The sequence below is a fragment of the Muscardinus avellanarius genome (assembly GCF_963383645.1).
Source record: "Muscardinus avellanarius genome assembly, chromosome: 5".
NCBI lineage: Eukaryota > Metazoa > Chordata > Mammalia > Rodentia > Gliridae > Muscardinus > Muscardinus avellanarius.
In genome coordinates this window covers 103,388,905-103,404,799 of record NC_137790.1, presented here as the reverse complement: position 1 = coordinate 103,404,799, position 15,895 = coordinate 103,388,905, and the positions used below count along the sequence as shown (strand labels likewise).

Sequence of the window (15,895 nt, the reverse complement as noted above, 5' to 3'; positions counted from 1 at the left end):
TCTGTACCCATTTTCAGTGTGATTGGGGAATATTAAGTTATTTATTTGGTCATCTCACTTGTTAGTTTGCTCAGTCAACAGTCTTCTTTTAGCATTTAAGCTCTACAAAGACAGCGAATCTGTGTCCTGTTCAACAGAGGACCTCTAGTTTCTTGAAAGGTACCCAGCATGTTGTAACCATTTATCAAAACTTACCTGGCTGGCTGGAGTCATTTCTGTCTTGTGGAAGGAAGAGAAAAAAAGAAAGTATTTGAAAACGTGTGAGGTTCTTTTCTCACGTAAAATTAGGTAATTCTCTTCTACTATTCATATTGTTGCTTAAACAGATGATCAAGTGAGAACATAAATAAGTTTCCAAAGGCAATCATTACCAAAGCAGTGTGCTACACTACTTTGCTATTTAGCATTCTGTTGAGAATGCTGCTCTTTACTTATGTACAAAAGTGATAATTGATATACATTATACTCTTGAGACCACATTATATCCAGAAATGGCTACTGAGTTTTAAATCATGCACTTTATTTTATTTTACAATTATTACAGTCTGGCTTTCCAAATTAGTAACTCATAATGATGTCCTATGTAATATTTTTAAATTTTTTATTTATTTTTAAATTTTTTATTGGTGCATTATATTCAAACATCATATTGGGGTAAAAAAAAAAAAAAACTTGTGCGGACATACATGTAAACATCACTGATTTAACCCCTACCCAATTCCCACCCCATTCCCTCCCCGTCTGTCCTTCCCTTGCTTGGCTTAGTGGTCGACTTCCATATGTTTAAGTACATTGTGTGTTTCAGAGATTTTCCTTCTTCCCCCCTCCCATCCATTCATTTAGGTTGGTTTGTTTGCTCTTCTATAGGATTTCCTTTTTCATCTGGAGTTCCTCCTATGACCCATTTCTCCTTAGCTTTCACATATTAGGGAAAGCATCTAATTTCTTATTTTTTGTGACTGACTAATCTCACTTAGCATAATGTCTTCCAGTTCCATCCATTTCCCTGAAAATGATGTAATTGAGTTTTTTTTAATGGCTGAGTAAAATTCCATTGTGTATATATCCCACAGTTTTGTAATCCATTCATCTGTTGATGGACATCTTGGGTGGTTCCATAGTTTGGCTATGGTGAATTATGCAGCTGTGAACATAGATATACATACATTAGTTTGGTAGTTTGGTTTCCTATCTTTTGGGTAGATACCCAGAAGTGGTATTGCTGGATAATATGGTAGATTTGTTCCCATTCTTCTGAGGATTCTCCATACTGTTTTCCAAAGTGGTTGCACTAATTTGTAATCCCACCAACAATGTCTTAGAGTTCCCACTTCTCCACATCCTCGCCAGCATTTGTTGTTGTTTGTGTTTTGAAAGATTGCCATTCTAGTTGGAGTTAGGTGAAATGTCAGGGTAGTTTTGATTTGCATCTCTCTGATTGCCAGCGATGTTGAACATTTTTTCATGCATTTATTAGCCATTTGAATTTCTTCTTTCATGAAATGTCTATTTAGTTCACTTGCCTATTTTGTTATTGAATGATTTTTTTTTAGTGTTGAGTTTCTTGAGTTCTCTGTATATTCTAGATATTAGTCCTCTATTGGAGGTATAAGTGGCAAAAATCGTCACCCATTCTGTTGGCTCTCGGTTGAAGTTCTTGACAGTTTCCTTTGCTGAACAGAAGCTATTTAGTTTCATGCAATCCCACGTATTGATTCACCTTTTAATTTGTTGTGCCTTTGGGGTCTTGTTGAGAAAGTGTTTATCTGTGCCTAAGTGTTGCAGTGTTGGACCTATGCCCTCTTCAAGGAGCTTCAAGGTCTCTGGTTTAATTTCCAAGTTTTTGATCCATCTTGAATTGACTCTTGTGCAAGGTGAGAAAGTGGGATTAATTTCCAATTTTCTGCATATGGTTAACCAGTTTTGCCAACACCATTTGTTGAACATGCTATCTTTTTTCCAGTGTTTGTTTTCAGCCTCTTTGTCAAAAATCAATTGGCTCAAAGTGTTTGAGCTTGTTTCTGGGTCTTCTATTCTGCTCCATTAGTCTATGATCTGTTCTTTTTTTTTTTTTTTTGCCAGTACCATGCTGTTTTTATTACAGTGACTTTTCAGTATAGTTTAAAGTCAGGTATTGTGATTCCTCCTGCATGGTTTTTGTTGCTGAGAACTACTGTGGCTATTCTGGGCTTTTTGTTATTCCAGATAAATTTAAGGACTGATTTTTCTATGTCTGTGAGGAATTATCTTGGTAGTTTAATGGGCATTTTGTTGAATCTGTATATCACTTTTGGAAGGATGCCCATTTTAATGATATTTATTCTGCCAATCCATGAACATGGAAGATCTTTCCATCTTCGAAGATCTTCAATTTATTTTTTCAATGTTTTATAATTTTCTTTGTAGAGATCTTTTACCTCCTTGGTTAAGTTTACTCCTAAGTATTTTATTTTTTTGTGGGAGATCCTGAGTGGAAGTGTTTTCTGAATTTCTTTTTCAGTGGATTTATGGTTGGTGTACAGAAAAGCTTCTGATTTTTTAAGATTTATTTTGTATCCAGACACTGCTGAATTTGTTGATTAGTTCTATAAGCCTTTTGGTTGAATTTGTTGGGTTTTTTCTAAATAGAGTATCACGTCATCTGCAAATACTGGAAGTTTGAGTTCTTCTTTTCCTACTTGTACTCCTTTAATTTCCTTTTCTTGCCTTATTGCTCTGGCTAGAGTCTCTAGTACTAAATTGAAGAGAAGTGGACATCCTTGTCTTGTTCCTGTTTTTAGGAATTCTTGAAGTTTTTCCCCATTTAATATGATGTTGGCAGTGGGTTTATTGTAGATTGCCTTTATTGATGTTGAGATATGTTCCTTCTATTCCAATTCTCTGCAGTGTTTTTTTTTTATCATGAATGGATGTTGGATTTTATCAAATGCTTTTTGAGTATCTATTGAAATGATCATGTGATTTTTGTCTTTGATTCTGTTTATATGATGAATTACATACATGGATTGATTTTCATATGTTGAACCAGCCTTGCATCCCTGGTATGAACCCTACCTGGTCATGGTGTATGATTTTCTTGATGTTCTTTTGAATGCGTGTTGCTAGTATTTTGTTTAATAGTTTTGCATCCATGTTCATCAGAGATATAGGCCTGTAGTTTTCCTTCCTTGAACTGTCTTTATTCGGTTTTGGTATTAATGTGATGTTGGCTTCATAAAATGTATTTGGGTGAGTCCCACTTTTTTCTATTTCACAAAATAGTTTGAGGAGTATTGGGGTTAGCTCTTCTATAAAGGTTTTATGGAATTCACTTGGAAAACCATCTGGTCCTGGGCTTTTCTTTGATGGTAAGCTCTTTATTGCTGTTTCAATCTCTTTGATTGTTATTGGTTGGTTTAAGTATTCTATATCTTCTTGACTCAGTTTAGGAAGGTTGTATTTATCTAAGATGTTGTCAATTTCCTCCAGATTTTCCATTTTGTTGGAGTATAGTTTTTCAAAGTAGTTTTTGGTAATCATCTGGATTTCTACCCTGTCAGTAGTAATGTCTCCTTTTTCATCTCTTATCTTCATAATTTGGATTGGTTCTCTCTTTTTTTTAGTTAGGTTGGCTGGTGGTTTATCTATCTTGTTAATTTTTTCAAGAAACGAGCTTTTGGTTTTGTTGTTTTTCTGTATTGTTCTTTAATTCTCTACTTTGTTAATTTCTGCTCTAATTTTAATAATTTCCTGTCTTCTACTGACTTTGGGATTCTATTGTTCCTGCTTTTCAAGGGCTTTGAGGTGTGTCGTTAGGTTATTTATTTGAAGATTTTCTGTTTTTTCTTATGTGAGCATTCAGTGCTATAAATCCCACCCCCCCTCTTTTTTTGGTGGTACTGGGGTTCCTGGGAACCCTTCAGCCTGCGGGCTACACTCCCAGACCTATTTTTATACTTTGTATTTTGGAAACATAGACTCTTAAGCTTCGAACATGTACAATCCTCCTTTCCCCGGCTCCCAAGCGCGGGGATTACAAGCATGCGCCACCATTCCCGGCAAAAATTTTCCTCATAATACTGCCTTCAAAGTGTCCCAGAGGTTTTGATATGTTGTATCTTTCTTTTCTTTTCTTTCTTGAAATTTCTTGATTTCACCTCTTACGTCTTCTATGACCCATTCTTCATTCAGAAGTGTGATGTTCAGTCTCCACATATTTATGTTGTTTCTCTGTGTCTTCTTATAGTTGATTTCTAGTTTCATTCCATTATGTTCTGAAATGACACAGGGAAGTATGTAACATTTTTTTAATTTGCTAGTGTTCATTTGCATACCAGGATTTGATCTGTTTTGGAGAAGGTTCCGTGAGCAGCTGAGAGAATGTAAACTCCATTGTAATTGGGTGAAATATTATATATGTGTCCAACAGTTCCATTTGATTAATGGTGTTCTTTAGTTCTGAGGCATCTTTACTGACCTTTTTGTCTGGAACATTGGTCTAATGTTATGAGAGGTGTGTTGAAGTCTCCCAGTATTATTGTTTTGGGATTTGGAAACAAGGTCTCTTAAGCCAGTGCTGCTGGCTTTGAACCTGTGTGATCCTCCTGTCTCTGCCTCCCAAGTGCAGGGATTACAAGCATGTGCCACCACGCCTGGCTCCCCATCTAAGTTAATAGTTTTGCTGGGTAGAAAAATTTTGGCTGGGAATTGTTTTCTTTGAGTTTGGAATACAGTACTCCAAGCCCTTCTGGCTTTCATGATGTGTTTTGGGAAATCTGGAGTGATTCTAATTGGTTTGCCTTGGAATGTCACTTAGCCTTTTGTTTTTGTTACCTTTAAGATTAAAATATTTTTAAATGTAAAATTCGAAGATACAGCCAGGTGTGTGGCACACACCCATATTCCCAGTACTTGGGAGGTTGATGGATTGCAGGTTCACGGCCAGCCTCAGTAACTTAATGAAGCCCTCTGCAACTCAGTGAGCCCCTGTTTCCACATAAAAAATAGAAAACTAGGTCTAGGGTTACAGCTCAGAGGCAGAATTGTTCTGGGTTCAATCCCTAGTACCACCAAAAAAAGCTGGGGTGTAGCTTGTAGCTCAGTGGTAGAATGCTTTGGGTTCAATCCCCAGAATCACCCCTCTAAAGCAGATACAAGTAGGTAAATTAAGAAATACAGTAGTCAGATGTTTTTGAAAAAGATGATACATTAATTTCTTTGCTTGCTTTATTAGCACATTAAAAACAATATCTTGCAGCAGATATAATAACTATATTTATATTGTTGTGATAAGTATAAATATTGTTAATATCTCCCTCCATTCCCATCCATCCCCTCCTCTTTCCTCTCACTAGAGATTGAACCCAGAAAAGCGATACCACTGAATTATATTCTTAACCTCAACTTGTTAATATTTTTATAAACAAGTAAAGTGATTTGGAAATATCTGAGTTTTATTAATAACAAAGTAACTTGCTGTCTACATTTGTAATTAAAGGAAATACTAAATTTCAGTTAGAAGTTAGTGAAAAAGCAACAGTTTCTGAGTTCAGGATTCCCTGCATTCTGTGCATTTTACCTTTGAGATAGAAGTCCAGTCTTACCTTCATTTTCTTGAATCATTCAGATTTAGCACATTTCACAATAGCCAAATCATGGACAGCACAATAGATGTCCATCAACAGATGAATAGAAGAGAAAATGTGTTACTTTCATACAATAGAATATTACTCAGTCGTAAAGAAGGACAAATTATGTCATTTTTAGGAAAATAGATGCAACTAGAGAATATTATACTAAATGAGAATGATTGGTCTCATAAAATCAAAGATTATATATTTCACTATATGAAGAAGCTACAGAGAAAATAGGAAACAAAAAGAGCTTCAGATAAATGACCAGAGAGTGAACATTAGAATAGCTGAAGGCAATTTGAGGGGGGAGCTAAGGAGGAGAAAAAGAGGGCTTGATGAGGGACACAGTTCAAATAATGACGATATCACCACCAATCTCACTCTCATGTAATGGGGAGAAGTTCTGAAGGGAATCACACCAAGTGTGGTACATATCATATAAAACCCCACTATCATGCCGGGCGCGGTGGCACATGCTTGTAATCCCCGCGCTTGGGAGGTGGAGACAGGAGAATCACGCAGGTTCAAAGCCAGCCGCGCTGGTTTAAGAGACTCTGTTTAAAAGAAAAAATGTATAAAATAGGTCTGGGAGTATAGCCTGGAAGTAGAAGGGTTTCCAGGAACCCCAGTACCACCAAAACAAAATAAACAAACAAACAAAAAACTCCACTATCATGCACAATTAGAACGCACCAGTAAACGTATATTTAAAAAAAAAAAAAGAATGGGGGTAGCTTCTTCCCTAGGAAGACCATCAAAGCTGTGTCATAGCTGTAGAAGTCATGAAAGATAACATATTCCATGAAGATGTTTGAATGACATGTTGAGGGCTGTGCTGGTGCCTGTTGGGTTCACTGCAGAAGGTTCTATTCCGTGTTTCCACATCCCTAGGATAACCTGCCTGGTTTCCAAGATGGAGTGCCTGAACAGCTGCACTGGAGGCCGCGATTGCCACCTCCAGTGCTGGTTGGTGGGGAGGCACTGTAGGGTTTTGCTGCCGATGGCTTCATTCACATGTCAAGGACAGCTGTGTTGGGCACACAGTGAGCCGTCAGGTCCCTACTCACTACCCGTCATCTGGTAGGCAGAGCCCTGAAACCACATTCCCATTTAGCCCGAGTAATTGTTTGGTCTGTTTTATTATTGACTGAAGCTCGGTGGCATAATTTCTTCTACTTGTCAGATGTCTACTGTGCAAGACATGTTGGTAGTATTGGGCCTGATGATGATGATGATTTTTGTGTGGTGCTGGGAATGGAACCCAGGGTCATTCAACCTCTGAGCTACAACTGCAGCCCTATTTTATTTTTTTATTTGGAAACAAGTTCTAAGTTACTAAGGTCCTTGGTAAGTTGCTGAACCTGGCTTTGAACCTGTGATCCTACTGCCTCAGCCTCCCTGGTACTGAGATATTACAGGTCTGATATTTTAATCTTCAAATTTGTTTTGTTTTGTTGGGTTTGAGTATTTAGGTCAGTGATATACCATAAAAAGTGATAGAAATGGTATTTCCAGTCAGAGTGGTTAGGGTCTTGCTTGTGATTCTTCTATGTAAGCCTCCCAAGTACTGGGATTACAGATGTGTCCCCTGTATCCCACTGGAAACCACACTTATTTAAAATGAGAGGGTCGGGAGTGACAGGAGTATCATTTGCCAGGTTCAGGCTATTTGAACTATTATTATACCTTTTTGTGATGCTAGGGATTGAATCAAGGGCCTCACACATACCAGGCAGGCGAAACCCACTGAGCCAAATACTCGGCCTTGACATTATCTGAAAGTTTGAAGTACACTGTGGACAAGATTATCTGAAAATTTAGAGTAGAATGTCAGTTACTGACCAGAGTTACACGGAAAAAAAAAAAAAACAAACGGTAATGAACGTGTATTCACTATTAGTGTATATTAAATTGAAAGCATATATATTTTGTTATTTTTTTCTGAGGGGGGTCTTGCCTTTTATTCGTTCATTTGTTTTACCACCATTTCTTGAAATCCTGCTATGTGCCCCTATTGCTTTTGAGAGACTTGTACCGTGTGGAAGAGACAGGTCTTCAGTCCAAGATGAAGGACCGGAAGCTGGGAGGGCGCTTGAGCACCACTGGCTGGGTGACACCCGGACTTGTTCTCGCTGAGAACAAGTCAGGTGTCTGTTTTCAGTGGGCTGCCTTTTTCTGTTCTTTGTTCCCTGCTTGTGAACGCTATTACCTCAGGCACCTTCTTGACCTTGAAGAGCTTGGCAGCAGTGAATTGAGCCTGAGCTGGAAATTGTGGCACATACCCGGAACCCTCATATTTGGGATGCTGAGATAGGAGGATTGCAGGTTTGAGGCAAGCCTGGGTAACTTAGCAAGACTGTTTCCAAATAAAAAATTTAAAAGGGTTGGGGTGTAGCACAGTGCTAGAATGCCCCTCCTCAATTCCTAGTTCCATAAAACAGATTTGTCTTGATACTTCTTTCACCAGTGCACTGGGTCCCAGTCTTGTGTGTCCAGGCAGCTGGCGTAGCATTCCGTGCCACCCTAGCAGACAGGGTGCCAGGCGTCTCACGTGTCTATCGATGGGTTCATATATGTCTACCTGCCTCTTTGCTAATTCTTGTGACTTTGAAACCTGATGAGAGGAGAAGGAAAGGGTTTTAGGAACCAAGGAGCTTATTAAATTTCCTATGGAGCATTCCAGTTCAGTAAAGGGGGCTACCTTCTCTATTTGCTAAGGTTTTGAAAAAATGCTTGAAACACAAGTTTTTGAAATCCATTTTCATTCTTGGACTCACAATTGATTTTCCTCCTGTATGTTCTGTGTTTTTAGATAAGCTAGGTTGACTTCCCAAGCTTCATTCCTCTTGTTTCTGAAGTGGGGATAACTCTAACTGCACCTGCCTTGCTCAGGAGGATTTAATAAGGCAGAGATATTTGTTCTGTACTTGTTGGTAACATTTTGCTGTTGTTATGTGTCAGACACTGTCCCGACTCCTTTCAGGGCGAGGATATTGAGGCACGGCAGCAGGTATCAATAGATGACGATTGTGTCTTGAGTACTTTCACAGCTCTTAATACCCATGTGCTTAATTCTCATGGCGAATTACTGACATTGCCTCCTTAGACTCCCTAAATTTTTTATAATCCTATACAGAAGAAAAATATTGGTAGACAGGCCAGTGTGAAAGTCCTGGTCCTATAACTTAAGTAGTTGAACATTTTCTTAATGGTTTCCCTTGTGTAAACCAGGATGCTAATATCTGATTCTAGACTGATTAGGGAATCTAGATGAGACAGCCCGTGTTTAGTAGCGGGCAAGACCACAGGTCCCATGGTGACCTCCTCTCTCACCTTCCTTCCTACACTATTGCTCTGTGGTCTCCTCCTCTCTCTGTTGTCTCCAGGATGTTTTGATGGGTTTTAATGGCTCTCTTGGTCATACTTACAAAAGCAGTTGTGGAAGGCAAACATCCCCCTCCCCCATTTAACTCTTACACCTCCTTCCCTAGCCACAACTCCTAGCATCTAGGCCACAGTGTAATAACATTAGGAATGTAGAAGTCGGCCAGTTCTGTGCTTCTTGGAGAAGATACGTGGGTGACAGTTCTGTTGCGTCACAGAGCTAGGAAAAAAGAATACTTGGTTCTGATTTCTGTAACCTCTTACTGCACTGGGCAAGAAACACAAGAAAGGACCAAACTGGCTGCTGCTTATCATCAGATGGGCTATCTTTGTTAGTTTGAGGAATAGAGCTGAGTATCTCCTTATATAGGATGCCTGCCCTCCCTTTCTTTCTTTTTCTTTCTTTCTTTCTTTCTTTCTTTCTTTCTTTCTTTCTTTCTTTCTTTCTTTCTTTCATTTTAGGAAGCAGGCAAGGCTTGTAGAATAATGTAAGGCAGAGTAAACTTGGGCTCAGCCCTCACACAGTGGGGCTCTGATAGGTGTTGCATTAGGTTGCTGGGCTGTGGGAACAAAATCCTTCAAAGCAGGTGGTTTATACAACATTGCTTTCTTTTCTCACAGTTCTGGAGCCTAGAAGTGTGAGGTCAAACTGTTGACAGGTTTGATTTCTCTTAAGGCCTCTCTCTGGCATGTAGATGATTGTTTTCAGTGAAGTCTTCATATGGTCTTCCTCTGTCTGTGTCCTAGCCAACATATGACAGTGGTTACACTTTGGATTAGAACCCACTCACATGACCTTGCTTTATCATAATTAGTCTTAAAAAGACTTTGCCTCCACATATAGACACATTTTTAGTTTACTGAGCATTAGGGCTTTAACATGGGAATTTTGGAGTGAGGGGAAACACAAACATAATTCATCCCACAATAGGTGACAGGCAGAACCTTGATCTCTGTCAGGGTTCTGTGCTTTTTGGGAGAAGATACGTGGTTGACAATTCTGTTGAGTCACAAAGCTAGGAAAAAAGAATACTCGGTTGTGATTTCTGTAACCTCACTTACTAACTTGGTCTCATTTTTTATATTATTCTTAAGCTGTGCAAATGAGTCTTATGGTTCAGCACCTTTTTTTTTAAACCTTTGAATATTTACTCAGCATATAGTTTATGTCAGGAAATAATTGTTGAATTGAATGCAGGCTGTCTGCCTCTGGATACCATCGCAATTTCATTGATCCCCAAAGGAAATGAATCTGTTTTTTCCATATACATCTTTGAGGTTTGAAGGCACATTTTATTACTGTAGGATTTTTGGACTGGACCCTTTCTGATGTCTAAATTCTTTTACTGCAATAACATATTTACTTATGAACCATCTTTATTAAACAAAGAATGTTATGGCCACCATTTCCTTATTTTTGCTTATTTTTTTGTGCATTATTCTCTGACTCTATTATTCTTTGGCTGGCAGAACACAGGCATAATTTCCTTAGACATAGTTCACAACTAAAATATGTTAAAATTTATGTTGTGGAAGAACAGTAAGCAAAATATTAATGCATACTTCAGATTTTTATACTTACTTTAGAATTAATACTTTATTTTTTTGGAATAAAAGACAGTCCAGGGTTTGGTAAGAACAGGTTTCTGAAAATGTCTCATTATAGGTATACATTTGATACCTTTCACAAATACCACAGAATAATTTAAGGTAATTATAAACTAGGCTGTTAAGCAATTTTTCATATGTCTAGGCAATTTGTGGTTTCAAAAGTTACTTAGTTTTCCAACTGGAAACTTGTTGGGGTGTGTGTGTGAAGGACAATTTGTTCTTTAGTTTGACATTCTGTTAATTTTTTTAAGTAGTAAAATATTGTTATACAATAGAGTAAAAAGATAATTTTACAGCACCTTATTTTCTTTATTTTTTCCCCTCTTGATTGAAATTTTTCTGTGTTTTTTTTTTTAGAAACTTTTTATAAAAGCACTTTGTTATCAGAAGTCGGAAGTTATGTTTTAAAATGACAAAAATAAATTGTTTTTATTATAACTAGTGCTGCTTACAAGTACCAGGAGATCTTTATATTTAATGAGAGGCCTGTTCCTGGTTTCTTACACAATGAAGTCCATGTATGTGGTTGACTATTAGAACTTCTATATTCAGTGAAATATAAGCTTCTAGAAAATAAATATTTTGCTTCTGTGGACCTTCCAGGGTTGAACTTAGGTTCCATGAAAAAGAAGTATCTAGAATACCTTATTTTCTTCTTACTTGCTAGTGGAAGGTGCAAAGTAAAAGAAAATACTAGATTAATGAGGAATAAATGACATATTTATAGTAAAATTATACAAATATGCAGCCAAACAGCATATTCCTGTTTGTTCTGTGTTTAAGACTAAAAAAAAAAAAAAAAAAAAAAAAAGACACTTTGTTGGGCATGGTGGTATACACCTATAATTCCAGTGCTTGTGAAGCTGAGACAGAAAAATCTGTAGGTTTGCAGCCAGCTTCAGCAACTTAGTGAGAACCCTGTTTCAAAATAACAGATAAAATAAGGGTTAAAAATAAAAGGGTTGGTTGGTGGTGCAGTTCAGAGGTAGAATGCTATATGGTTCAGTCCTATGTACACAAAATGAAGGCACTTTGGTGATAATGATCAATACTGGCATAAGAATTTCCAATGTCATGGTTAAAACTTGCGTATGCTTGTCAATGAGCACCTGAGCATTCACAAATGTTAATGTGATTAGCTTGCCAAGGCCCAGAAGAAGTTACATTTATTGAAATACAGAGAAAAAACTATGTCCTGAGCTTTCGTATGGTTTGGAATCTTAAATTTAAGAAGTTAATATTGTTCTATTTAATTAAATATTAATGGGGTAAAACTTTTATATTAATAAATTCATTACAATATGAAGATTCTAATTCATTTTTAAGTTTTAATTTTTTTGTGGTGCTAGGGATCGAACCTAGGGGCGAATCTATCTCTGAACTACACTCCTAACACAATTTTTAAAATTTAAAACAGGGCCTCACTAAGTTGCTGAAAAAGCTCCCTAAATTGCTGAGGCTGCCTTGAAATTCATCTGTCTCAGCTTCCCAAGTGCTGGGATCACAGGTGTATGTCACCATGCCTGGCTAAGGTTTTTATTTTTTTTATTTTAATATTTATTTATTTATTTATTTATTTATTTATTATTTTTGCGGGTCTTGGGATGGAACCCAGGGACATTCAACCTTTGAGCTACACCCCCTGCCCTATTATTTTATTCTTTATTTTGAAACAGGGTCTCACTAAGTTGCAGAGGTCCTCACTAAGTAGCTGAGGCTGTCCGTGAACCATAGTCCTCCAGTCTCAGCCTCCCGTATGCGGGGATTACAAGCATGCGCCACCACGCCCGGCTTTTATTTTTTTTAACATAAAGATTAATGGCTGTTAATTCAAGTTGAACTTATTCCTTGTATACTAAAGGATAGACTAAACATTGATAAATTTGACAGTTTGGCTTAAGTAATATTTTTTAAAATGAAGCTAAGTATAGGTTTTGTTGTTGTTAGATATAATTAAGTTGATTTATTTTGGTGTATAAATAGCCTTCTAAGTTGTAATGAGAATTGATTTTGATTCACATGTTCAATTTTCAGTACTTTTTATCTTATTGTGGTATTGGGGATTGAGCCCAAGGGCATTCTACCTCCAAGCAATGCCCCAGCCCTATTTCATTCTTTATTTTGAAACAGAGTCTCACTAAGTGCAGAGGGCTTAGTAAATTGCTGAGGCTGGCCATGAACTTTTAACCTTCGAGTCTCTCAAGTACTGGGATTACAAGTGTGTACCACCACACCCAGCTTACTTTCTTAGTAATACTTACAACTAATGATTGTTGTAAATGACTGATGAGACCGTTTATTGGTATGTTTTTGTAACAGCTGCTCTTCTTTTGTTTTGCTCTATTTTTTCTTTTCCCTTGTGCTGGGTATGGAACCCAGGCCTTGCATATGTTAGGTGAGTAGTCTATCACTAAGCTACAGCCTCAGCCCCTTTGTCCTCTTGCAGGGCTCTGACCCAGAGTCTTTCAGCTGTCTCAGCCCTACAATTCTTTGGGGTTCCGAAGCCTTTCCTCATCCGCCGTCCCACACTCTCATTCTTTGTACCTGTCTCATAGCTGTACCTTTTAATTTTGATGTCTGGAGTGTTTGCTATTTTCTTCCTTGTGTTTTATCAAAAGTGTTTACTCTTAGGGCAGGTAGCATGACGCTGGCAGTAAACACTGGTATCACACTCCCTTGGTTGCCTTGCTTGGGGGGAACTGAAAACCATTTGCAGCAAGCGCAGCTAGAATGTTGACTAGTTCGCTGTCCTCATACCAGGCTGCCCTTCATGGTGCCCTCCTCCACACACTCGAGATGCCACAGGACAACTCCAGATGTAGGTGTCCATCCTGTTTGGGATTGCTCACATTTTTCCATTGGCTAGAATCCCTTTATTTCATCCCATCCTTAATTCAGATTAAATGATCTTTTAGTCCCCTTTTATGGACTCTAATGATGAGGGAGCTGTGCATGTTAAAGCAGGAATGGGGTGGAATATTTCAGATACATTTGGATGCACAGCCTGGAAATACTCATGTGGCCCAGGAAGCTTCTTTTGAGGAAACCATTGTGCTACTAGTTACCTCTAAAATCTCTTTAAGCACATGTTAAATTCACTTGTCTTAGAATGAAGCCAGTGAAAATTGTATGACAAAACAAGATTTATTATCTAGCTATTATGAAATCAGAATCAGATGACTGATAAAAATTTTTATTTTTGGCCAGGCATGGTGGTGCATGCTTGTTATCCCAGTATTTGAGAGGCTGAGACAGGAAGATTGGATTTTTAAGTACAACTATAGCAAGTTAGTGATACCTTCAGCAAATTAGTGGAGCCCTGTTTTAAAATTAAAAAAAAAATTTAGTTTTGTAAATGTTTAAAATGTTGTTATTAAATGTGTGTGTGTGTGTGTGTGTGTGTGTGTGTGTGTGTGTGTGTGTGTGTGTGTGAGAGAGAGAGAGAGAGAGAGAGAGAGAGAGAGAGAGAGAGAGAGAGAGAGGAGAGAGGAGAGATATCCTAAGGATTGAACTCCAGGACATTTTATCTCTGAGCTACACCCTTTGCCCTATTTTATTTTTAATTTTGAAAGAGGGCCTCACTAAATTGTTGAGGTTGGCTTTAAACCTGTGATCCTCCTGTCTCAGCCTCCAAATACTGGGATTACAGGTATGTACCACCGTGCCCAGTGGTTCTAGAACTCAATTTTGAACTCATCTTTACTGTTGAATTATAGAACCCAAATGTAGCATATACTGCTTTTTTTCAGTAGTGGAAAGAAATTATTAAGGAGTTATTAATAACGCATATATTCATAACCTATTTGCTAATAATATATACTATATTCTCTCTGCTTTCTCTTCAGGTGATTGAAGACAGCACTGGAGTCCGCCGGGTTGTGGTCACGCCCCAGTCTCCAGAGTGTTATCCCCCAAGCTACCCCTCAGCCATGTCTCCAACTCATCCCCTGCCCCCCTACATGACTCACCACCCACACTTCATTCACAACTCACACACAGCTTACTACCCGCCTGTCACTGGGCCAGGAGACATGCCACCCCAGTTCTTCCCTCAGCACCACCTCCCCCCCACCATCTACGGTGAGCAAGGTAAGCAGACTGTTGCTGGCATCAGAGCGGTGGAAGTTGGGCACAACGCTTGAACAGCCTGTGAGCGCCATGCGGCATGGTGGGAAGGGGGCTCTGGTGTACAATCCATGGGGAATTCCTGGTTTCCTTCATCCTGAGTTGTTTCTAAGAAAGATTACTGAGTGGATTGCAGCCCTCTTTCTTTCTCCCAATTTCCCCAAATTCTGTCCCCCCGCTTCCACTCCACAAAGAGAAAGGAGTGGGATAGCCACTTTTTATTTTAGAAGAGAGGCAGTGCCTGCCTGCCTCCTATTTCATGTGTTTCTGTAAGAGCGCCCTGACGTACAAGTCAGTTTTGGAACTGGCATGGTCTAGCAGCAGAATTGAAGGGAAATTGAAGTGTTTTGGATCCTGTTTCCAGTGTTAGAAGATTGTGAAGTCTTAAAATCCCCTGGTTTTGCTGAAAGATCTATCTTGGCAGAATTCAGAAACCCCCTCACTGTGGGTGTGGCTTCCTCGAACCTGCTTTTAGTTTGAGACTAACCATTAGTGTGGTCCTGGCTTCCCTGGTTGCTAGACAAATACTCACCTTGAAGTAAAAAGAGCTTCAGAGCTACTCATGTCCTTTTAAAGTTTTACCCTTGATGTCGGTTTAGTCTAAAATTCTTCACTATAAAGTAGATACTAAGAAACCAGATAAGTGAGGTAAAAATTAGACTTTAACCTCTAGAACTTTGCAAAGTGATTCTCTTCTGAGCTTGAGTTGAAGCATTTTGCTGCTTTAAACCTTTTATATGTTGGTGCAGATAAATTATATGAGAAATACTTTTAGAGAGCTTTTGAACATTTACAGCATTTACCATTCATCTAGTATGTTTTATTATAGTTTATTTTAATACATACTTTCAGCCGGGCGTGGTGTCACATGCTTGTAATCTCAGTATTCTCGAGGCTGAGACCAAAGGATCACGGTTCAAGGGCAGCCTCAGCTACTTCTTAGTGAGGCCCTTTGCAACTCAGTGAGACCCTGTTTCAAAATAAAGAATAAAAATAGGGCTGGGGGCATAGCTTGGAGGTAGAATGCCTCTGGGTTCCATTCCCAATACTGCAAAAATAAACAAATAAATAAATAAAATACATACTCTTTGAATAGGTTTGTATTTGTTTTTGCACATTTTCTAGTTCAAGTTACTTATAAAGATTAACTTTTAGAAGATCGT

General features: G+C 38.3%; 1 protein-coding gene across 1 annotated transcript in view; it reads left to right on the top strand.

Moving 5' to 3' along the window:
* Window positions 1-15,895, top strand: part of FNDC3B (fibronectin type III domain containing 3B) — a gene marked incomplete at both ends in the record, with an annotated part of 288,711 nt that overhangs the window by 128,939 nt on the left and 143,877 nt on the right. Inside the window, one exon of the mRNA XM_080696168.1 lies at window positions 14,453-14,696. Within this exon, the coding sequence (XP_080552294.1) occupies window positions 14,453-14,696 (244 nt within the window). The remainder of the gene's footprint in view (window positions 1-14,452; window positions 14,697-15,895) is intronic.